This window comes from Dinoponera quadriceps, unplaced genomic scaffold, assembly GCF_001313825.1.
Source record: "Dinoponera quadriceps isolate SergipeBrazil2010 unplaced genomic scaffold, ASM131382v1 scaffold555, whole genome shotgun sequence".
NCBI lineage: Eukaryota > Metazoa > Arthropoda > Insecta > Hymenoptera > Formicidae > Dinoponera > Dinoponera quadriceps.
Window position 1 is genome coordinate 929,200 of NW_014554717.1, and position 23,727 is coordinate 952,926.

Consider the following 23,727-nt stretch of genomic DNA (forward strand, 5'->3'; position numbering starts at 1 on the left):
GGGGGGGGGGGGAAGGAGGGTGTGAGAACATGAAAGAAAAAAGTTCGTCGCGCGTCCTCGACTCGTAGTAAAGTAGCGGGCGGAAGCGCGGGGTACTGTCTCAGCGGCGATCTCGATCTCTCGCGCACGGGAACTTGTCGTAACTCGAGGAGCGTAAACTCGGCGTTTCAGACTCGGTAAACGACTGTAACTGGCACAATTCGCTGATTGCTGCATTTAGTGGCGGGGGAAGACGGACTAAATTCGAGATTACCGCCAGAACGCGCTGAACGAGCGCTTCTTGTTTACCGGAATCCGCGAGCCGCCACGCAACGGCACGAGACGAGATGTATATGTGCGCATGTGTACATAATTATTGCCTTCGTCACATTCTCGCGATTGACCGTGAAAGTATCGCAGAGACCGACGACGACGACGCGTTAATTACCGTCGACACCGAGATCCATCTCAGCGTCTCTTCTCTCTTCCCCGCATCGCGCGGTATATCTTTTATCTCTCTCGCGCGCGCGCGCGCGCGTCGGGACCGCTGTTTGCGCCGGGGTGTAGATAACAACAACGCATCATTTTATTAAAGCGCTCGATGGTCGCGCATAATCCAGCGGAAAATTACGCAATCTCCGGAAATTAGTCCCAATGCGTAATATCACTTTACACGCGACGACACGTCGTCTCTCAGTCGTCGTTCATCCACGATGCTTCGCACGGTCGGGAGGGTACGGTGAAAAAGAAAACGAAATGAGAGAGATGGAAACGTAAAGGCGTAAAAGGAAAATGAAATCGACCTCGCCGCGCGATCCCCCGGAAAAATGTTACGTATATATATCATCCACGAGGCCGCATGCGGTTTTTCAGTATGCAGCTACGGCTTGATGCTGGAGGAGGATAAGGAACCGAATTATCTTACCGCGGGGGTGGGAGAGTACGTGGTGTTTAATTGCGATCTTGACTTTCCACACGAGACGCCGATTCCGTATATCCTCCAATGGAATCGCGACGTAAGTATATATACGTATCGAATAAGCAGAGCCGTCATTCACGGGGAGAGAAATTTTGCTAGAACAGCAGATTGTTTGTTAATATAGCGACAGCAAAAAGAATTTGAACAGCGGGAAGATTTATTAAGAGTCTCAATCGCTATGTTGCCGGATATATGGACAGCAAGATAATTTGGTTACGTCAAGTAAATTGTATTGCCGTCGCAACGACGTTTTGCAGCAAAATTATTGTTTCCTTGCGACAAATTTCGCTTCCTGTCGCTATATTGACAAACAATTTGCTGTTCCAGCAAAACGTTGTTTTCTCCGGATTATTGCGTTATTCCACCAATAACGCACGCACAACAGCGCAAGAGCGAGTGCGCGAGGCGTAGCGTGAGATCCTCGGATTACTTGCGTTAGCGGTGGTGATTGATCGCTATTGAATTTATAAATTGTCTTATAATTGACTTTACGATTGAAGTAGAGCTTCGGTACGGAATTACAGATCACTTTAGAATTACTTGATAACGCGGCCCAAGTGGAACGTAGATGGATTAGTGAAACGAATGTCGTTGCGAAACGCGACGTAGTACGTAAAAGGTAGTATGTAAAATAACATCAACAGGCGCGTCGCGTGATTGAGGTAATATTTTCCGTGTGTGTCGATTTCGCCTTGGACCGGCCGCACGTAGTTGTGCAATTTATTATTAGACCGGTTAGACGCGCTTCCGCGCAATCAGGCACGCGATATTCAATGTGATATTAACTTCCGATGCGCCACATTGATCGGGAGATCGTGCGAAAAGGCGGGGGATACAAAATCGCCGTAATTTCTCTTTTCAATTCGACATTCGATTCCCCCTTCCTCTTCTACCGAAATATTATTAATTATATTCGATCTTGGGCGACAGAGGGAGAGAGGGTCGCGACGAAGCGTAACGAGCGCATGCTTCTTTCGTAAAGTCGCGAAAATCGAGGCCACGCGCAAAGCAATGCAATTCACTTGAACCATCGACGCAGTTAATAACAGACCGCACGTAACAACGGTAACCTGACAACGTGCGATGGGCTGATTGACGATTAAAGAGCGTTAAGGCAGGCTGCTACTCGTTTAATTTGCATACGAACGTATATATCTGCGCGATGTGCCCGTTGCCTTCCGGCGGAGGCGCGAAGGTAGGAAAAGCGCGTCAAGGTAGGACACGTTATTCGATTACTTGGCCTCGAATATATCCGATCCCGTCGTTCCACGTTGATCCGCCCGCATGTGGAGATTTCCACGTCTTCTCGATTTCACGCGGACACATAATACGCGGGAGAAACTGGCAGCATTGAGCGCCGCTAAAAAGCACGGCAACGCGCCGCCGATGATGTCATGGCGCCGATTAGCTGAGAAAAACTTCCCAAAGCGGCCCATATTGGCTCGATTGTTAACCCTCTCGCTGCGTACGCGGCGTATATACGTCGTCGTCGAAGAGTAGCCTCTCAGTTGCGTTAGTTGCGTTATACAGGGTGTCCCGATCCTCGCAAGCTTAATTTTACCTAAAGCCAGATAGAAGATGCACGGTGACGATTACGTTTCGTCACAATGTGATTGTCACACTGTAACTTCAATTTAACACCTTCTTAAAGGTTATTACGTGATTAATATGATGTGAGCACAAGGTATATACGAATGACGTAAAAATCCGCATGCACGTTCTTGATTTGTTAAGATATTTCTCCGACATCATGACACGAACGACACATGCGCATTTGTATGAATTTTTGAGATCATGTGACGTCAATATGTATGAACGCGTGCTGAACGCTGCGTGACGTCGACTTTACTATCTGGAGAGGTTCTCCGAGCAATTTGAGGGGAATTTTTCATCGTCGAAAATGTCGTGGGAGGTGATTATTTTCAGCGATTTTTCAATCTCCAACGCACGATATATCTTTGTAACTAAGGTGAAAAAATAAATTTCCATCGAAGTCCACATTTGAAATTAATCGAAGAGAATAAACATTTTGCTATCCATTTAATCGTTCGAAGTTTAATTTGCGAAAAGACTCGCTTCTTCAGCCGCTTATATCTCGGAAACTATTGATACCCGGACATTTTCGTGGAGGACAAATGAACTTTAAATTGCTTCGAGACTTCTCAATGAAATTAAAGTCGCGGAGTCGTCTGTGACACCCTGTACGTACGTCACGGGAAAAAGCTCGTCACTTGCGGACGCCGTGTATGGTTCAGTCAGATGCATTGCAGCGAAAGGGTGAAAAGAGGAAAAATTACACGATCCGGAAGATGCTTGACAATTTACGAATTTTAGAGAAAAAAAAGTGCGCAAAACGGCTGCGCAGCGTATGGTCGCCCGCGAGTTCGCTTTCGCGGATGTCACATTGGACGATCGCGCGACGGAAACGGATTGCACGTGGCCGCTGCATAAAATCAAGTGGAACTCAAGCCCATTGGTCCCTGATGCGTATGCAAAACAGGTGCTCTTTCCCTCTTCGTCTGTCCGTCGTCGGTAATTGGAGTACGGGACGCAAGGCTGCATTATATTTAGTCACGTTCAGTCTGCGACACGAGGGGTCCCAGCCAGTGGGTCACTGTTAATGCATTGTCATATGATTAGAAGCGATTAGCGCCATTCTCGCCCCTGTCGGCGGAGTATCCTTGTTTCGGGGATTTGGAATATTCGTTCGTTCGCCGACGGAGAGAACGCAAACGCGCGGAGTTAGTGACCGACACGACGGCCGATTCAATCCTACATTGGCACTCATGGATCAGATTGATCCGGGGAAAAAATTGAGATATTATAGTTGAATCATCAATATATAGCTGAATCATCAATTACTGCATATACGAAGTTGGGACTCTTTTCTTAACGCGCGCAAATTTTCCGTCTCTTTCTATGCAGAAGTCCCGAGTCTGCATTAACTTGATTTGGTTCCACATCGAGTTTTCATTAGATCTTCTTTCACGCTCCTTTGACCGCTACAAATGGGAAGTTAGTCCCGTTTTCTCCACTGGAAGACTTAATGTAGAATCAAGTAGATCTAATGTAGGACTAAAATTTCCACTTGGGATCGACGTACTAAATAATGTGATTGTGAAAGTTTTTTTTTATTTACTTACTTTTACTTACATATTCTTGTGTATATTGAAAACTGTAATATCTGTACAATGAATACGCACTTATAAATATAGAAAGAAAGGAAGAAATATTTAAGGGCGTGTCGAAAGATTTGCCAAATCTCACAAAGACTCGGTGTGCTAAACTAAGCAGCAACGAATGAGTGTGTCAAGGAAGGGTTAAGGAACGTATCGTGGGTGATACGAGGAATCCTTAGTCACCCGTTTCCCGTCGTACACCTGACGCACGCAGTTTCAAGCTTCGTTAGAACGTGTCCTCGCACGAACGTTACATTTGTTTCCTCTTTGAATTGCGTGAGTTGCGCGTTCTGCGAAAGGAAGGCCCAATTAACGGCCGTCTTGTTGCAACTGCATATCGGATTACGCGGTGTAATTTTCTCAATTTCGCCTACGATCGTACATAAAAAAAAAGAAGAGAAAATATCGGTCGTTCGGATAAGTTAGTGCTTACGTGGGAACGAGATGTTCTCGCGTAATTCATCTGATATGTGGATCTCGATGAGATATCAGACAGCAAACGCTTTCTAACGCATTCTGATTACTTAGAGCCGCACGGTGTTTTCGTGGTACGACGGGCGTGTGTCGCTGGAGGACGACTACAAGGGTCGCATACACTTGTTGGACAATATCGGCCATCGTGGATACGGCCAGGGTAGTATAAATCTCACGAATATTCGCGAGAGCGACCAGGGCTGGTACGAATGTAGGGTGATTTTCCCTAACAGAACGCCGAACTCCAGAAATAATGGCACGTGGTTCCACCTCGCCATTGATGGTAAGCCCGTCACTTACGATTCCATTGTACAGTTGTCCGCATGCGATGATAATATTAACGCTGATCATTTTCAAACAAATTCAACAGCCCCGAGAGAGGATGTTTTCTTTTTTTATTTTACTAATATAATTTGTCTCGTGTATTTATCTTCCGTGCGATGTAACTTTAACAGAAAGGTGCGCCCATAAGCATGTAGGTGCGACAGATACAACGTGATCTATCGATATTATTCAAGAAAGAGCGGAATACATAACATATGACATATAAGTACAATTTGTCGTGTATAATAACAATTGTGTGATATATTATGCAAGTGTCGCCGAGACTAACAAGAGCTGACTATTAAACTGTGTCTTGCACCCGATGTGCAAGCTAACCGTGAGAGCTTACAGCCGTGAAATTCGTGACCTAATTTTTTGGCAAGTAGAAAATTAGTCGAACTTAATCATTCATTTAAACACCTCCGACATTCTTGACCCTCTTAAGGCTGAAAAGGCGAGAAAAAAACGGCCCGTCTTGATTAAAGGGTCACTTCGCTTCTTCTTTGTTATTTGACACTCATTGCGCTCACTGAAAGTAGAGACGTTCGGATTAAATATTCAGATTAGAAGTCTTCCGGGTCACTTATACAAGTTTTAATCGATCCAGGTAATTGAGCTGGAATTTAACAAGCTATATTTAGTACAAAACTTAAACCTATATATATATATCAACTGTGCCAATTAGAGCAGATCTTACTTCATGAATCAGTACTCAACCGGACGGGATTCTCGTTTTTGTAGGTTAAATCCTATTATACGAGATAAGAATGAGTAAGTGAGTGAGAAAGTCGTCAGTACATACGGATGACACTTACTCATGTTTTCTCATATATAGAGAGCGTATATTTCTGTGCTCAAATAAATTCCAACCCAGTAAGCAAGAAATCGTTAATACAACGTTATTACAATATTTTGTTTAACATGTAATGTTTTAAAATACATAGTTTTTAATTCTATATACAACGTTATTGACAATATTTGACCGAAGTATGAAAAATAATGTTTCTACATCATAATTTTAATATTTAATAATATAATATTATGTCAAAATGTTGATCAAATCCACATAAAATCAATGTCTCAAAAGATTGATTTAATGCTTCTTGCTCACTGGGAAGTTACGGCGCAAGTTAAGCGTTAGACACAAGTTTCACAAGAAAATTTCCCCGCCGGGAAAATCTGTCAAACGATAGTTTCCACTAAATCCTGTTTATTACGGGCGCCCGCTTGTGATGGTGGTTTGACCCATTAACCGATACTAATGTATTTGTCTCATTAACGCGTATGCCCAATTAAAAAGAAGATGACTAATTATCTGTCTCGCGCCGTTAATCCCGCTGATATTGAGCAAGACGACCATTGAAACGAATGGAAAAATATATACCGTAACCCCGCTGCTGCTTACTAACCTGAACCTGGGCAGACTCGTTAAATCGTTCAACCTAGGTGTGTCGCCGTTTCCGACGACTGTTGCAGGTGATACTCTACTAGCGATACCACCTGTCAACAAAACTGCCATGGAGGGCGAAGCCGTCGATTTCGATTGCGTAGCTAAAGGCGAGCACACGGTAGTGACTTGGTTACGCGAGAAGACACCTATTCCGGATATACAGGCAAGGATTTGTTGCACGTAGCCAATCGGACACGTGTCGATTTAAGTGTCCGTTTGTAACCTGTTGTTGTTTAACGCGCGAGAAAAATGATCGAATTCGCTGTCGCGGTAGGATCTCAGAAGACGAGCGTCTATCGGTAGCGATGGGACGTTAACCATAAATTCAGCTGCCATGAGTGACCTCGGAGAATACACTTGCATGGTGACAGGAGAGAACGGAGACCAGCAGAGTGCCTCGGCCTTTCTAAATGTTCAATGTGAGCATTGGAGCTGCTTTGCCCTTTGTGACCGCGATGATTAACCCTCCGCGGCCTCGAGCCGGGATATCCCCGACAAGACCGTTTTACCGTAGTCTAATAGTAAAATATTTTTAAAAATATTAGTGTAAAAAACTTGATTTGCAAGAACTTCATTCGTTACTTGTTCTTAATTAATTGGGTGCACGTCGCTCTTTGCGAGACTCAATCAAATCAAGGGGAGATGCGGCTCAAAAGCGTAGCCAAGGGTTTAATTCGTTTTCTCTTAAGGAGATTGTAAGGTGAAATGAGTTCGATAAGAATTCGATAAAACTTGCACTACGTATACATTGAAATATTACCTAACTGCTTGTAAATAATTAAAAAACGAGATTAACCGTTCAAGAGCTAAGGTATTTGCAACTAAAAGTTGGCACCTTTTATGTCGATTGTGAAATAAAAATAAGTAGACACGTAATTTTGTTTGACAAATACTAAGTTTGAAATGAATGACTCCCTTGACGCGCCATTGAAAATACGATGCCGAGGTTTACAACCTCCTTAAGTCACCTTCTTTCCTACCTCACGATCGGTAATCGACTTCTCCGCTTCTCTGCCGTAGATAAGGCGAAAGTGATTTACGCGCCAAGGGAGGTCTATTTACCGTACGGCAAACCGGCCCTCCTGGACTGCCACTTCAGGGCGAATCCGCCGCTGACGAACCTACGTTGGGAGAAGGACGGATTTCTCTTCGATCCTTACAACGTGCAGGGGGTTTTCTACAGGAGAAACGGATCTCTCTACTTCAGCAAAGTGGACGAGACACACTCGGGAAGCTACAGTTGCACCCCTTACAACGAGCTGGGCACCGAAGGACCCAGCCCTTCGATCACCGTAGTGAGTAGCGCTCTCGCCATCGTCGCACGCGTGTTGAACGACACAAATGGTGTACATAGAAAGAGAGAGAGAGAGAGAGAGAAAGAAAAACAGAAAGCACGTCAGCATTGAGACCACTGACCAGTCGACGGCGACTGCTTAACCGCGCTTTTGTTCCCCAATTGTAAATCTTCCGAGTCATACGGCTCTCCAGAACAAAATAGAACGAACGTTTCCCCGACGAAGAACACACGCTAGTCTCTCAAAACAATACCGACACGAGATATTTCTCAAGTAAACACAGGTGTACGTGAATTGACAACAATTTTAGTCGGTGTATAAAGGTCACGTCCCTTACGAACGGTTCATTGAGTGAATTCATGCGACATTCATATTGATCGCATAGAAGGACGAAAGGAATGCGAAGAAATTTCCACAATTTACTTAAAGCAATATGTGCGATATGCGAAATCTAACGTGAAAATGTGGGAGAACTTTTGGTAAATTTGTCGCTACGTAAAAAAATTTACATTACTGTATGATGCAAATTTCATGATTAATTTTGATACAAGTAACAATATATTTCCTCGGTAAATGTAAATAAAACATGATAAAGCTTCCATCATCGATTGATCTCAGATCGTGACAGTCATGAAAGCCCGGGTAAAAATTAATCGGGACGTATCTCAAGTCTGCAGTAGTAGTCTAGATAGGCATGCCCTAAAATAGGGGTCCTCGAGAGGTCGTTGACGATCTAGTTGTGGTCTGGAAAGGCAAATCCTGCCATTGAATTTCGTGAATAGCCCCTGAATAGACGTGGGTGTTTCTAACAAGGTCTGTAGCTCATAGAGCGCGGTCAGGGTCTAGTTAGATAGATTCACAAAACTGGTCCTAAATTGTACGAGCGTTACATTTCTGTGTAGGGCCTGGAAAGAGAGACGGGGAGAAATTACGTAGGGCTTTTTCGACGCTCGCGTTTTAAATTTCCACCCGGGAATTTATTCGGGCCGTTACTCGATATCGCGAATTATTTACAGATAGTTCAAAGGCCGCCGGTATTCACGATAACACCGCAGCACTTGTACATGCGAAAACTGGGCGAGAGCCTGGAGATCCCGTGCGACGCCAGAGATGGCGACGACGCGCATCGACCGAGCATCGTGTGGTACAAAGTACGTCGTAGCGTCGATTAGCGATTTGTGGTACAGTTCGTGGCCATGTTATTCGACGCACTTTGATTTTTTAATAGAACACGAGTCACTAGGAGAAGAAGAGCTATTAATTTTACGTTCCAACTCGATTAGAATCATTTTCGGTGTCGATCAGCGCTGCGATCTTCTGAGGTATGAAATCACCCCACTCAAAACTTATGTTTGTCCCGTTATTATCAACGATGCAACACGGCTTCGTACTTGTTGAAGGTCGTTGTGACAACCAAGTGAAATGACGTCGTGAAAAGTACCTTTCACAGAATAATGTTCCATTGTTCTTGAACAAAGTTCGGTCGATAGATGAGCCGTATTATAAAGCTAGTCCTTTAGTCGATGAATTGTAAGGAATGAAGGTGCGTCTAATAATAATAAGGGCAGAGGGACTGTAGCTGATCGCGCGTTACGCGCTCGCGTATATAATAATAAAATTTGCCGGTGTTTCTCGGGAAAAGGACGGGTCGCCCCTGCCGCCCGAAAGGACCATCATGATCGGCGGCAATCTCACGATAGAGAGGATCCAGGAACACGATCGGGGGTTGTACCAATGCGCGGCCAGCAACGAGGCGGCGACGGTGGTCGCGGACGCCGAACTGATGGTGCTGAACGTCCCGCCGCGGGCGCCGTACAACCTCAGCGCCAACAGCAGCAAGAACGCCGTCACCCTGACTTGGATACCCGGATACGTGCGACCCAAGATGGAGTACTCAGTATGGTAACGCATCGTGCGCGCGATACCCTCGACGGTTTGTCGCGATAGATGCGAGAATTCAAGCAAGAGTTTGCTGTGACCGAAACGCGACGGAGATCTCTCGGTTGTCGATTAATGCGACGTGAAAGGATATACGCCAAATTTCCGCTTAGGTACAGACCCACGGACACGTCCGAGTGGAGGACCATGAAGATCCTCTCGAGGAAGATCACGGAGGCGACGGTGAATAATCTCCATCCGGGGCGAGAGTACGAATTCATGGTTCTGAGCCAAGACAAGCACGGCGACGGGATGTTCAGCAAGGCGTTGCGAATATTTACCCAGCCGAGTACGGTTAACGCGATCTCTCGATTGTCGCTCTCGCACGGTGGAAAATTCCTGTGTTGAATTTAACATATCTCGCGTGTCCCGAGGCGAGCTCGAATTTTTGCGTCTTTTTTTTTCTATTAATTGTATGTAACTTCGTACAAAATGAATACGTTGGGAAGTGACGCGAATGTTACGTCGAAAATCAACGCGAAATTAATAATCGTTAATCGACGCCGAGGTATAAAATACGTTATTTCGACACTCGCACGCGTTGAGTATCGACACAGTGCGAAATTGTTAGAGATGACATAAAAGCAATATGTTAAATTAACACATGGGTATATTGAAAATTTAATATAAAAACCTTAACGAGGACCGATTTTAACACAAATACAAAATGTTTTTTACTGTGCGGCTGCCACTGATCGAAAACGAACGCGATGAAATGAACTACAACAGCAGATCGCCATCTTTTCTAGCTTCCATCGATGAGAACTCGGCGTCGGAATACCGCAGCCCGCAGGGTGAGTAAAGCGGCTTCGCTTGATCGAGTACGTCGATCGAACTGCTCTTCGAGAGCGGGAGAAAGAAGAATGTACGAGTCCTGTTTCAGAAGAGATCGTGGGACCGCCGCTGAACGTGAGAGTCCAAGCAACGGTGGAGGGCTACTTGGTGACTTGGGAACCACCCGAGTACGGCAAGGGTCAGGTCAGGCTCTACACGGTGAGATGGTTCAGAGGACCGTCGGAACATTTGTACGGGAGAGCGGAAACGACGGACACTTATTATTTAGGTGAGGTGACAATCACTTTCGCGATCTCGCAGTGATCAATCACGTACTTACCCTCGCTGAGAAAAACGTCCGATCGTATCCGACGATCGGACAATCCAATTAGAAAAGTAACAAACGGATATATATCTCCGATCAAGTGCGATGTCCGGTCAAGTTATGCCTTTATCCGATGAAAATTACAACTGATACGCAACAGGTGACTGATTTTCCGATTAGATTTCGTCGAATAAAAGTATCCGTCACTTGGATCGAACGATAAGAATAACGCATTGACAATTTAAATCGATAATTCGACGATGTTGTTTCAGTGAAAACTCTGGAGGAGGAGAGCTATTATACTTTCGAGGTGGCCGCGATATCCCTCACTGACGACGTTGCGACGAGCGAGAGGGTCGGTTTGGAAGTGCCCGCGTATCGTCGCAATCGTGCGATCTCCATGGGGATCGTCGCCGGTATAGGTTTTCTAGCGGCAGCACTGGCCGCTGTGTGGTGGGCGAGGAAGCGATTCTGCCAGCCGACTAACGAGAAGTAACCGAGGAAGAGTATATCGGAAATATGTGTGCGTACTCAACTAGAGAGAGAGAGAGAGAGAGAAATAGAGAGGGAGAGAGAGAAGATAGCTAGTCGCACGAGCCATAATTGATTATAAATATTTATGTATCGCTCGTACGATTAGCAGCACGGATCATTCCAGTGATCAAGTTAATATCACATTTATAAAAAGAAAAACAGAAAAAGATCGGAAGATAGGCTTGTGGTATGAGGAAGTTTTGAGAGATGACGAAATGCATATTTTCGAAATTTCGAGCGTGAAGGAATAAGAAAAAAAAGAAAAAAAAAAGAGATATTTATCATGCAGAGAGAATAATGTCAGGGGTGCCGCGCAAAGTATAAGACGACGATGATGCGGCGGGATTAACGTATTAGGGACCGTGGGCTCTTGGCCTGCTCTACCCCATAAGCGATCTTATTTACCGAAATCTCTAATTTAAGTTACTACCGAGTGTTCTTGCATTGCTAATTATATCCCAGTAAGCTAGGAATCATTAACGCAACAATGATGTTATTACAATGATATTTCATAATATGTAACGTTTTCGAATATGTAGTTTTTAATGTTGCATACAACGTCATTGTTAACAATATTTGATCGAAACATGAAAAATAATGTTTCCGCGCTATGAGTTTAGCGTTATTTTAATATTTAAGAAATTCATATTATCAAGTGACAGTTTAAACACATTTGTAAGATATCACGTCAAAATGTGAACAAAATCCACATAAAATCAATGTTTCAAGAGATTGATTTGACGTTTCTTGCTTACCGGGATCGTACTCTATGTGTCGTTTAACGGCTTTATTATAGGTAATTGCACATTATGAATGGCTAGACCTCATATTACGCGAATTACAGGCTCGTCGACCGTCGAACGCGTCAAATATATCGAGAGGATCGTGCGTGTGCTTACAGATTACACGCGTCTCTTGTGTCTCATTTTCTATTGTAAATAAATTATACTGTACGCGTCGCTATGCACGAGCATCTTCTCTCATTCTTTACCAGTACTTGTATACTTGATTTTATTGGACCGCAACGCATTGTCACGTATACCTGTACATCGCGCATAGTTGCAATTAACAATAAAGAGAAGCGAGGAGGTACACATTTTTACGCATTTCTTTGTGCCGATCGTTCGTGAATGACGTTGCTCGCGCAAAAATATACGTTCCGATAAATGTAAACCCAAGCAGAACAAATGTCCAAGAGATATCTTAAAGACATCTATAAAAGGCGTTCTTTTTCTTTTTAGATATCTTTCAGACGTCTTTAAGAGATCTTTGAAAAATTTGTTCTACCTGGATATCTTCCGAAGATACGGCACACGTCTCGTCCATCCGTCGATAAGACGCTCCCCTCCGGAAGCACGTCGGCAGAATTCGCCGCCTCGTAGCGCGTTGAAGAGATGGCGTTACGCGGAGGACAGCGGCCAATGATAACAGCTTATCTCTGCCGATAACTCGAAGACAAGATCCGCTCTTATACAGAACAAATGTCTAAAAGATGTCTTGATAATACCTAAAAAGCGTTCTATTTTTTTTTTTTAGATATCTCCTGTATGTTTTTAAGAGGTCTTTCAAAAATTTGCTCTACCTGGGTAGTCTCACCATTACAGAATCTCAACTGAGCACCAAGTGTCTCTCATTTTACCGTAAATTTACGTATATATTACTCAAACATTTACGTGCAATCCCCGCAAATGTCACGGGTTAATTTCTGAAAATGTAGAGGATATTTTATCGCCTCCCACGCACAGGTCAATTGACAATTGACGGTGACGTCGCTCCGACATTGTTTACGCCACGTGTGACCCGCCGCACTTATCGCGATAACACCAAAGGCGTCTGAATTGTTTAGCTTATCACAAGAATCTGGTAATTATAGCCTATGGTTAATGCATGTCTATGTATCCACGCATGAGACGAGCATGACGAAATACAGGTAAGCTCTTATCGGAAATTGAAATGTAAGCGGACTGGACCGATACCCAGGGTTCCGTAGACGGAGAAGATAATGTTTCTGTACAAGTGGAACTTCCTCTCCTACATAAAGTATGATAACAGGACTCATTATTTATTGAACTGAGTTTGAAAACCACGTGCTTCGCAGAGTCCCGTTGCAACGTTATCTCTCCCGTTATGTTATCACCAAAGTCTGGATGGAGATAAATCTGTTCAATTACTACCGTATATAATTATCAGTGTATAGTAACAAAATTCTGGTAATTATAAATTATAATACATATAATATACAATATATAATATATAATTATAAATCTATAAACTATATTCGTAGATTCCTCTCGAGTGTTGTGAGATTCTTGTGTTCAGGCTTTGGACTGAAGCGAAAGTGCTCTATGGTTCTGAGTTACTTTTGATTTGTCGTATGTTAGTAATATGTGTGTTACATATTTGATGGTGTGAAATGAAGTTGAAAGTTTTTATTCTCTTTCTATAAATCTTAACAGAAGCGAATCTTCTCTTCTGTTTAGATGCTTTCAAAATTTTATTAAGATATTTTCAGTATTAGTTCTCGCTGTGCCAACATAGCTTTGCCCCCCTCCCTCCCTTTTATATATATATATATATATATATAACCCCCGTTGCGTTAGTATAATTTAGAATTTTTTCTCATAGCACGGTAAAACGGTCATGTGGAACATACGAAATACTTGACACACACACATAAAACACTGCGCTTGAAATATGAAACATATTTATATACATAAAATTTTGTTAATTAACATCTTATAACATTATATTTAATAATGAAAGCTCCTTACTGGCTCTTACTGAAGCCGATGGTAAAACGTAACAATTTATGATTATTGCATTTAAAAGAATATATATATTTTTTTTATATAGTTAGTACATAATGTGGAATACGTCGTCGCTGTTTTACATATTGGTAAAAATGCAGAGTTACGATGATATATGGTCATACGAACGCTTGACCATCGAGTGCTAATTGATGTAGCTAATATTATGGAAAACAGCTCGGTATCTCCAAAGCCTGATTACGATTTTTACAGATGATGATGTGCTCAACCGTTATTTCATTTCTTAAGTGAAATTACTTAATATTAATGGTACGGACACGCTGAGAAAGTTGTTACAAACTTACGCCTGGAAAATCTGTTAAATTTATGTAGATTATTTATAACTAAAACACCTCTCTCTCTCTCTCTCTCTTTCTCTCTCTCTCTCTCTCTCTCTCTCTCTCCTTTTCCCTCTCTCTAAGAACCTAACTCGCTAATGTATCGTGGAATGCAAACAAGGTGTCAATGTATTGACGAATTGTAGATATACACCACCACTATTTGCCTATAACTCAATTCGATTGATAATTATACGAGCGTTTTGAACACTTGTGAATTGCATTTATGAATCAGTTATGAATATCGAAGTATGAATTCGTACTAGTCTTACGCTATTGGATTATGCTATTTGAGAGAAACGAAAGTCACGAAGACACCTATTTCATCCATAAAATGCCGTTAGATTAAATGGTCTGATCGTTGCGACCTAATACTAATGCTTTATTATCCAATACTCACTTAAACGGTAAAAAATATTGGCAGATTCAATGTTGTTACGCTCAATGTAACATTATTCTTCTTTCTCCCCCTTTTTTTTGTTTTTTTTTTCTTTTGAGCTCACAATATCAGTAAACCGATAACTCCATGTGTTGCATTGTTTTCTATTTTAATAAACTCAGATAGATATGGTAAGACCGCGATATTATAATCTCGTGGTTTGTGCGTAATAATAAAAATTCCGGCGATTAGTTATATATTATTGCGTTCTGGTTAAAATATTACTTACAAAAAAGAAAAAAAAACGTACATGTGTGTACCTGAGGAGACGAACGAAAGAAACGGGAGCCGATTAAAAAGTTTACGTAGCCTGTCGAATTGGAAGACGACATTACCAAATTGAATTATGAGCAACTGATGAATTTCGGCGCGAAAATGTAAGTAGTAAGTAGGAAAAATCTTGAACGTGCGATGAACGCGAAATAAACCTCGCTGGATTACATAAAGCCTCATTGTAGGTGCTATAAATTTACTCACGTGTCATAGTCAAAGACTATATGTATGAATATATGATACATGTTAGCTTAGCGTTGACAACAATATATATTGCGGAGTTAAAAATCTAGCTGTAATTCGTTAAAAACTTGAGGTACTTTCCGTTCGAAAAAACACAATTCTCTCGAATAACAAGTACATAGATATCGGAAAGGATTTGCAAGGTAAGTTATACAGTATACTAATCCTTGTGAATCTGTGAACCCCTTAATATCATAACTAGATTCTCTTAATCTTTTTCTTCCTTTAACTTGTAAAACTTATCTCTCGTGAGAAGTAGTACACTTGCGTGAATATGTTACAATACAGAGATGTTAAACCCGTGTAACCCTATTCAGTAATAATGTAATTACTTCCATGAATTGGGATAAATAGCTAGTAACAAAGGTTACGTCTCTTGGTACCTCGTTTACAATAAATTACTATTCACCTAGTATCGATATTATTGGAACACACCATTAATAGTTGTCTTTATAGATTTTTTTTTCCTCCCCCTTTGCACCCGCGATAACTTTTCTTGTGAAAAAGACTTCGTCAAATCTATCGTCATTGTCAGCTGTTGTTTGTCTTACAGAGCCTCCACATGATAAATTAAAATAAAAATACAAAGCAAACATGTATTCTCCGTATGTATAGCTAATTTGTGAAAAATAAATATTTGCTCATGATTTATGATTACTGGTTAACCACGTAAGGCCTTCATAAAGCCCGTCTCCCGTTGTGGCACAAGATGGCTGAACGTACCAATTTCTATCTCGTATCCTAGTTAATCCCAGTTTTTCTTGTATTTCGTGTGGTTTCATTGCTAAAGGAAGGTACAAATAAAAAGTTTTATACTTGTAACATCTAAAAAAACGCCTGTAGCACGCATACCGCATATTATACAGTATTTGTGCTGTTAATTATATATGGAAAACATTACTTACCATCCGGAAGATCTTGTTTATTAGCAAAAATTAAAATTATAGCATCACGCATTTCTCTATCGTTTATAATTCGATGGAGTTCTTGGCGAGCTTCGTCGATTCTATCTCGATCTGCACAATCTACTACAAAAATAAGTCCTTGCGTCCCCGTATAGTAGTGACGCCATAACGGACGTATTTTATCTTGACCACCTACATCCTAAACAATAAGAATAAGATTGATTTATGTAAAACAGTATAAAGACCGATAATGTCAGAGTAACTTTGAAATCAGTATATTACTTGTTGTTAAGCGTAAGAGTAAAGACTTACCCATACATTAAATTTAACATTCTTATAGGTAACTGTTTCTACATTGAATCCTACAGTTGGTATAGTTGTTACAGACTGTCCTAGTTTAAGTTTATACAATATTGCTGGTATAATTTGATTAAGGAAACGATCCATAGTGAAAATGGTAATTGTATTATATACATGTACATTACATAATGTACAGCATGTATATATATATATATGTAACAAACTAAGAAACTCTCACAATTATATATTTAATTACATAAAATTTTTAGAAGATATAGTAGTGGAAAGAAGTTATGAAATAAAGGTCGGTAGAATAATCATAGTAGTAAGAAAAAAAACACACACACACAAAAAGAAGAGGAATACAAGATAATATAAAACATTTGTATATGTAAAATCACAAAGGATACTAGTTTTTCCTGCAGCATCCAGCCCTAACATGAGAATACGCATCTCCTTGTTGCCAAATATCTTTGACAACAACTTGCCCATTTTGCCAACTGTGTTCTAGGCACCCGGCACCTGCACTTTGCAAAACGCGAAGCATTAGTAAATTTCACATAGCATTAGTAAATTTTACATAGTATTAGTAAATTTCAGTTAGCCGAGCTCATTAATAATATTGTACTACTCTGTTGCGAATATTATATATCACACAGATGATATTTATCGTCAACACTGTCACACTATCTTTTCATCAATTATCAATGCCAACACGTACTATAATATCAACACGTACCACTACAAAATGTTCAATTTCAACAAGTTGCATATTTACGAACATGCATTATTTACTACACACACACACACACCGACATAACAGCGGTAAGGAGGGGGATACGCTTTGACAAAAAGTGTCTCTAACGGACCATCAGTTGGGAATCTTTAATCCTCTCTGTATTAAACATTCATTCGTCGATGCGTCTGTCCATCCGAACGGAACCCTCGAATCCCTCCCCACAGGCGCGCGAAGTCGAAGTTACGAACCGGCCCGTCGTGGGGAGGGGAAGGTTCGGGGCGAGAATTAACGTCGACTTCCGCGTGACGAGCCGCCCTTCACGAGGGAGGCCCCACGTTTAAATCCCACGCCTTATCTCCGTTATCTCGCGTCCGATCGTCGCGTCTCTCAGCCGGGCATCGATTGATTACCTCTCTCGCGTGTCTAACCTCCTCCGCTACGAATCTCTCATCGCGAACGACGATTGCCCGGTGGGTGCTCGCGAGCGAGCGGAACGCGATCTCGGTGACGCGACGGCGGATAAACACGGACGGAGAACAGCAGTCCAACTACCTCCCCTAACCTATCTACGTGCGTGAACATTATCGGCTGCCGCCGCCACCGCCGCACAGGGTGTAGCCCTCCTCGGTATAGCGCGCCGTATCGTGGGGCTCTGCCTGTCCCAACTGCACCTCCCGGCACTTCCTCCTACGTAAACCCTCCGTATTCGTCCGTGGCGAGTCTCCGAAATATCTCCGGATACGTGCGAATCGCGTCAAATACGTAAAGAACCCGTGCTTCGGGTTTTTCGAACGAAGGCGGAGCGTCGAGAGAAAGGGAGAGAAAGCGAATGGACAGAAACACGTCCGGCCAACGACACTCAAAAAATATAATACTAGGAGGCCTCGGGGGGAGAGGGGGAGAGTGGGTTCGCGAGTGCGGAAAGTGCAGTTGCCGGCGGGAACACGCAGTAGTCCCATGTGACGACGCGTGCCGGCGCGATCACGCGAAAGGCGGAAAAAGGCGTGTTCGCGTGTGGGCGACGTGCGTGTCTCGGAGTAGAGGAAACGAGCTTATTGGGCGAGAGACGCCGATGCGCGAACTCGGTCTGAAAATACGTCGTCGCGGCCGGATCGATGATGATCGCTCTTCGCCGTCTCTCTCTCGCTGACAGTCGGCGTTTGCGAGCGGTCGCCGGCTCCGAGCGAGCAAGCGACGTGAGAAGGTGAAGCAGCGGATCTATCCGCGGGGAGGGCAGGGAGCGCTGCGAACAACTCACCGAAAAACATCTATCGAGTAGAGCGTGCAGTACTTGGCTGTCGGCGACGCGGACTGCGCGGACACATCACAACACTGTACATAGTTCTCCGTCGTACCGGCGCCGTTCGGGCATCGTTCGCGCGCGCGATAACGCGTTATTTCATCGCCGTAGGCACAGTGGCATCGTGTCCCCTCGTAGTAAGTAACGACGTGGGGCGCGTACGCATGCAACACGACGACGACGAGCCTCTCTCTCTCTCTCTCTCTCGTGCCTCTCGCTCTCGTGCATCGCGCCCGAGCGCCATCCGCCGTCGACGCCTGCAACTAGCCGCGCCTGCTTTACCCGCCGCGCTCTCGGACTCGCAATGAATGACTCGAAACCAGTGTCGCCAACTTTCAGCCGTTTTCCAGCTGGATCCCAGGTCTTCTTCATTTCTTTCTTTACCTGGCTATCAGAAATTGGCTTTAGATATTTAAGCTCTTTGTTGGGATATATTTAGAAAGATGACGAGCAGCTAGATGACTACCGATTCGTTCATTGATTTTCTTTAACGGAGGATTCACACTGCGTCTTTGACATTCCGTTGAAAAATTTTTCATATGCGCATAATTAATTAAACACAATTTATTGGCGTTACATCGGTTCAATATCGGTTGTACATAATTAGATGTAATTATGTATAAGGCGTTATGTATGAAACTCGTCCATATGTAAAAATATAGAGTCGGGTAAAGTGATTTAAGTTTATGTGTAATCATATGAAATTATATTTTTTTTTACGCACACAGACATATTCTATACATAATTACATATGGAAAATTGTTTAATGGGATCTCTAATAGCACACTTCATTGGCATTACATCGGCTAATGTTGACCAATGTAACGCCAAGGTGTACCGCTAGAGATCTAACGTTGGTTGTTGACATTTAATCATACAGAAGGATTTGATCTTGGGAGATAAAATAGAAGATATCGCTATCCAGATCGCCTAAAAAAAGCATTCTGAAAACTCTTTCCTTTGCTCGCGCGCATGCTTCCACGTGGGACACGTTTTACGACTTTCAGCCGTTTTCTAGCTTATTTTTCACAGGCGTACGGCTGATTTTGAAATTTCGCGTTGGCGACACTGTTGGAAACGCGACGAGTGTGGGCATGCGCGCGCACACGAAACGAACAGATCCCTCGTGATAGCTCGGCGTTATCGAGAATGCGCTTTGGTTGTCGCGGGCGATTGGAAAAGATTAAAGAGTATCGGCAATTTTAAAGCAACTATCGCGCTTTTTACACGACACGTTTGACACGCGCGTTATCGCGGCATCTATCTTTGTGCCAACGACGGACGCTATCAGATGTTATCGGCTTTTTTTGCGGCGATCGAAGCGGTATACGAGAGGTCTGTTCTTCTTGAGCTGCACCTTGCGATGTTTCCCTTCCTTTCTCTCATCGAGAAGTTGCACAAGCAGCTGTCTAAGTTGCATTCCTGACAATTAGAGTGAGACAAGTATATAATTCAGAAGCGTCGGAGGGAGAAGAAACGAAGTCGCGGTATGGCCTTGATTTAAAAACAGAAAACTGACCTACGTTAAATGAGAGAAGCCAGTTTGCGATTGACGAGAGACATACGAGTACGATTATTCGTGATAAATGCTCTTGTCACGCGGAGAAAGCAGTGAAAGACGAAGCGGGTTGGTCGGAGAGCCGCGTCGGGTCTCAGGTACGCACGGAATCGATCGAAAACGCTAGTCGCGCTCGCGTTTCCGCCGCGAAGAAAAATCCCGCGAAAAACGGCCGTAGTCGCGCCCGTCATCGCCAATGAATGCGCGACATCGCGCCTGGATTCCTGGCCGTGCGGTCACCTCCGGCAGCACCGCGCAACTTCGTCGTAAAGGAACAGCACGACGACGACGGACGGGCGTCAAGGTCGCTCGCTTTCACCACGACCTATCCGCCTTCGTTCGTCGATACCGCCGTCGAAGGACAAAAGATTCCTCGTCTCTTATCTAGCATCCGAGAGATCCTCCGAGGCCTTCCTTCCACTCGATACGCCTTATCGGCGCGTCTTTTTACAGATAGAACTTGCTTTTTGGCCCCGATCGAAGGCGGCGTAGATAAGGACGTAACACGACGGCGCGGTATGCGACGCGCGCAGGTTATCTACCTTGAACAGACGAAGTACGCGAAAGAGATGACTTTTCCCGGCGGCGATACCGGCCGGCTGGATCTCGTAGGCGCGCCAGCGAGGCATTATGCCGGCGAGGAAAAGGAAAATTACACGTGCAAGAGGAGAGGCCGGCAGGGCGGGAGGGATCGATAAGAGAAATCGAATCGAGCGTACTACGTGGAATCGTGAAAGTGAAGGTACGCCGTTATTACCACCACCGCCGCCGCCGCCGCCGCAACTTTCTACACGGGCGATTTGGGCCCCGATGAATACCTGTTGCTCGTTGTTGGCCGACCGACCGATCGTTCCCTCCCGTCCTGCCGAGCCGACGGACCGAGCGTGACGTAGGCAACGTGTTGAGGAATTTACGAGGACACGACGATAAACACGACGCGATAGGGAAGGCCGACGACTGTCGTTTCGCATTCGCTCGGAAGTGTCAAGTATTCGACGTCGACGAGAATGGAGCGTCAGAGGAAGAAGCTGGCCGAGTATGGCCAGGAACATCTGCTTAGATTCTGGGAGGAGCTGACAGACGAGGACAGGCACGAGCTGGAGAATGATGTTGACGAATTGGATCTGCAGGAGGCTACTTTGTACTTCGAGAAAGCGCTGGAGTCCTCCCGGCGCATCGGCCAAGGCACGCTGGACGACAAAGTACAGCCGATAGATGAGAAGAAGATCGCTTCCGCCAAGACGTCCACGAAGGAGGAGCTGGCGATGTACGAGGAACTTGGCCTGAAGGAAGTCGCTGAGAATCGCGTGGCTATTTTGCTGCTGTCAGGCGGGCAAGGCACGCGTCTAGGAGTGACTTATCCCAAGGGGATGTACAACGTCGACTTACCGTCGCGGAAAACCCTCTTTCAGCTGCAGGCAGAGAGGATACTGCGTCTGCAGGATATCGCGGAACAGCGGTGTGGAAAACGCGGGGAGATTACTTGGTATGCTGTCAAGGACTGTCGCCGGATAAATATAAGATAATTGTTGAATCCGGGAAATATATATATATATATATATGTATATACACACATATACATATGTATATATGATGTGTGGAATCTTGTACATTGCATCATACAATTACTGAGTAAAGGAGGGAGATGATCTTAAATATACTTTATTCTCCAGGTACATCCTTACCAGCGAAGCCACTCACGACGCCACCGTCGCCTATCTCAGCAAGCACAACAACTTCGGCTTAAAGGAGAACAACGTCAGGGCTTTCAAGCAGGGTATGCTACCGTGTTTCACTTTCGACGGCAAGATCATCTTGGACGCGAAGCATCGCGTTTCCAAAGCGCCCGACGGTAACGGGGGATTGTATCGCGCGTTGGAAAACCAAGGGATACTGGACGACATGACGCAGCGTGGAATTCGGAGTGTACACGCGCATTCCGTGGACAATATCTTGGTGAAAGTGGCGGATCCTGTATTTCTAGGCTATTGTCTGGTCTCCGAGACGGACTGTGGGGTTAAAGTAATCGAGAAATCTTCCCCTTCTGAAGCGGTCGGCGTAGTTTGCAAGGCAAGTATCCTAATATAATTCGTAACAAATGACATTTACGCGTGCGATATCTCCTACATATGTGTTGTAATCCACCATCTTTGTCCTTGGTTTGACACAGGTAGAGGACCATTATCAAGTAGTCGAGTACAGTGAGATCTCAAAGGAGACCTCGGAGCTGCGTCACCCCGACGGACAGCTGGTGTACAACGCCGCGAATATATGCAACCATTACTTCACGGTCGATTTCCTGAAGGACGTCGCGCACCTGCACGAGAAAGATCTGGATCTGCACGTAGCGAGGAAGAAAATCCCATACGTCAACGACGAGGGGGAGAGAATCGTTCCGAAGAGCCCGAACGGCATCAAGATAGAGAAATTCGTGTTCGACGTGTTCCGCTTCGCGAAGAATTTCGCGGTGTGGCAGGGCACTCGTGGGAAGGAATTCAGCCCGTTGAAGAACTCCGATTCCGCCGGGCAGGATTGCCCGAGCATCGCGCGCACCGATCTGCTGAATTTACACAAGAGGTGGCTGCTGGACGCGGGCGCGAAGAACGTCGGCGACGACGTCGAGATCTCGCCGTTACTCTCGTACGCGGGCGAGAATCTGGCTCGGATCGCGAATAACCAGTCTTTCGTGGGGCCACAAATTCTCGAATAACGACGACTGGACCGCCTCCCGATAACGAGATATCTCGGAATGCACGTATATCGAGGATGTTTACTCTCCTTTGTGATGAAGGTTAAACGTACGTAGGTTTAACGACCGTCGGTAGTAATCAACGACATATGTATATGCATATACATACATAGATTAGACATTCGTGTACTTTCACCATGGCAGTGGGGGAAACCGGAAATTAACAAGAGATATATATAGTTGATTCGTCTCTCTCGGCATGTATCTCTCGCGAATTTCCAATTTTGCATCCGCGAACGGAACGTGTGGCCTATATGTATGTCACGGTGAAAGCGATTAATTTGGTGATTCTGGAAAATTTCCGCCGGTTCAAACGATCAACGATATTCTGTGTATTGCATTTTATAGAGACGTGTGTGTGAGATTTTATAAAAACACCGAATTAATCATTTTCATTGTAACATCGTCCGTAATAGCGTCGTATAATTTTTATACTTGTACTTTTGAGACTTATACATATGAACTTTTGATAGCAACTGTTAAGCTGTAACCGTTAATACTCGCACTTGCAGTGATGGAAGTGGAACTTTAGTTATTGTATGGATCAGGTTAAACATGTAAATAAAAATTGTACACTATACACATGCACATTAACTGTGTGCATCAAGTATGATTTGGCTGTATTCGGCTATAAGTATTTCAAACGTACATAATTTTTTTTTTTATAAACTGTTACATATATATATATGTTAAATAAAACTGATGACCATATAACCTTCTAATTATATATGTGTATATATATATATATATATATATTGTAAGTTTAGAATATAATTGAATTTTTAAGTTTTATCAAATTCCGAAGGATTTTGTTGAGAATATTGA

At 43.8% G+C, this 23,727-nt stretch overlaps 3 protein-coding genes across 7 annotated transcripts in view; 2 read left to right on the top strand and 1 right to left on the bottom strand.

Annotated features, from left to right (window-relative positions):
* The window catches only part of LOC106741141 (protein turtle), a 13,331-nt gene extending 982 nt beyond the window's left edge, over positions 1-12,349 (top strand). The window contains exons 2-12 of one of the 2 annotated variants that reach the window (XM_014612842.1): positions 853-995; positions 4,666-4,894; positions 6,382-6,548; positions 6,660-6,804; positions 7,406-7,680; positions 8,697-8,831; positions 9,323-9,582; positions 9,732-9,907; positions 10,368-10,412; positions 10,502-10,681; positions 10,990-12,349. In XM_014612842.1, coding sequence (XP_014468328.1) covers positions 853-995; positions 4,666-4,894; positions 6,382-6,548; positions 6,660-6,804; positions 7,406-7,680; positions 8,697-8,831; positions 9,323-9,582; positions 9,732-9,907; positions 10,368-10,412; positions 10,502-10,681; positions 10,990-11,213 — 1,979 coding nt within the window. In that variant the 3' untranslated portion in view covers positions 11,214-12,349. The remainder of the gene's footprint in view (positions 1-852; positions 996-4,665; positions 4,895-6,381; positions 6,549-6,659; positions 6,805-7,405; positions 7,681-8,696; positions 8,832-9,322; positions 9,583-9,731; positions 9,908-10,367; positions 10,413-10,501; positions 10,682-10,989) is intronic. The other variant, XM_014612843.1, reaches the window with a different exon arrangement.
* Positions 12,350-13,413: 1,064 nt separating this feature from the next.
* LOC106741143 (ADP-ribosylation factor 6) lies at positions 13,414-18,740 on the bottom strand. 4 transcript variants are annotated; one of them, XM_014612845.1, is made up of 5 exons: positions 18,554-18,740; positions 16,967-17,078; positions 16,569-16,672; positions 16,257-16,455; positions 13,414-16,135 (listed from the first exon to the last, which is right to left on the bottom strand). In XM_014612845.1, the coding sequence occupies exons 2-5, from the start codon at positions 17,046-17,048 to the stop codon at positions 15,993-15,995; spliced, it is 528 nt and encodes a 175-aa protein (XP_014468331.1). In that variant the 5' UTR covers positions 17,049-17,078; positions 18,554-18,740; the 3' UTR covers positions 13,414-15,992. The 4 variants fall into 4 exon arrangements, with proteins under 4 accessions (XP_014468331.1, XP_014468335.1, XP_014468333.1 ...); XM_014612849.1 differs by lacking the exon at positions 18,554-18,740 and adding an exon at positions 17,858-18,546; XM_014612847.1 differs by lacking the exon at positions 18,554-18,740 and adding an exon at positions 17,848-18,546.
* Positions 18,741-21,142: 2,402 nt separating this feature from the next.
* On the top strand, positions 21,143-23,605 carry LOC106741142 (UDP-N-acetylhexosamine pyrophosphorylase). Its single transcript, XM_014612844.1, has 3 exons — positions 21,143-21,639; positions 21,827-22,223; positions 22,324-23,605. The coding sequence occupies exons 1-3, from the start codon at positions 21,161-21,163 to the stop codon at positions 22,861-22,863; spliced, it is 1,416 nt and encodes a 471-aa protein (XP_014468330.1). The 5' UTR covers positions 21,143-21,160; the 3' UTR covers positions 22,864-23,605.
* The last annotated feature ends 122 nt before the right edge of the window (positions 23,606-23,727 follow it).

Bases quoted from the DNA above. Each gene is read 5' to 3' on its own strand.
- LOC106741143 (XM_014612845.1), bottom strand. From the start codon at position 17,048: ATGGGCAAGTTGTTGTCAAAGATATTTGGCAACAAGGAGATGCGTATT. The intron at 16,673-16,966 runs GTATCCTTTGTG...AAATTATACCAG, and splicing joins GGATGCTGCAGGAAAAACTA to CAATATTGTATAAACTTAAA. The intron at 16,456-16,568 runs GTAAGTCTTTAC...CTTATTGTTTAG, and splicing joins ATGTTAAATTTAATGTATGG to GATGTAGGTGGTCAAGATAA.
- LOC106741142 (XM_014612844.1), top strand. From the start codon at position 21,161: ATGGAGCGTCAGAGGAAGAAGCTGGCCGAGTATGGCCAGGAACATCTG. The intron at 21,640-21,826 runs GTATGCTGTCAA...TTTATTCTCCAG, and splicing joins AAACGCGGGGAGATTACTTG to GTACATCCTTACCAGCGAAG. The intron at 22,224-22,323 runs GCAAGTATCCTA...GGTTTGACACAG, and splicing joins CGGTCGGCGTAGTTTGCAAG to GTAGAGGACCATTATCAAGT.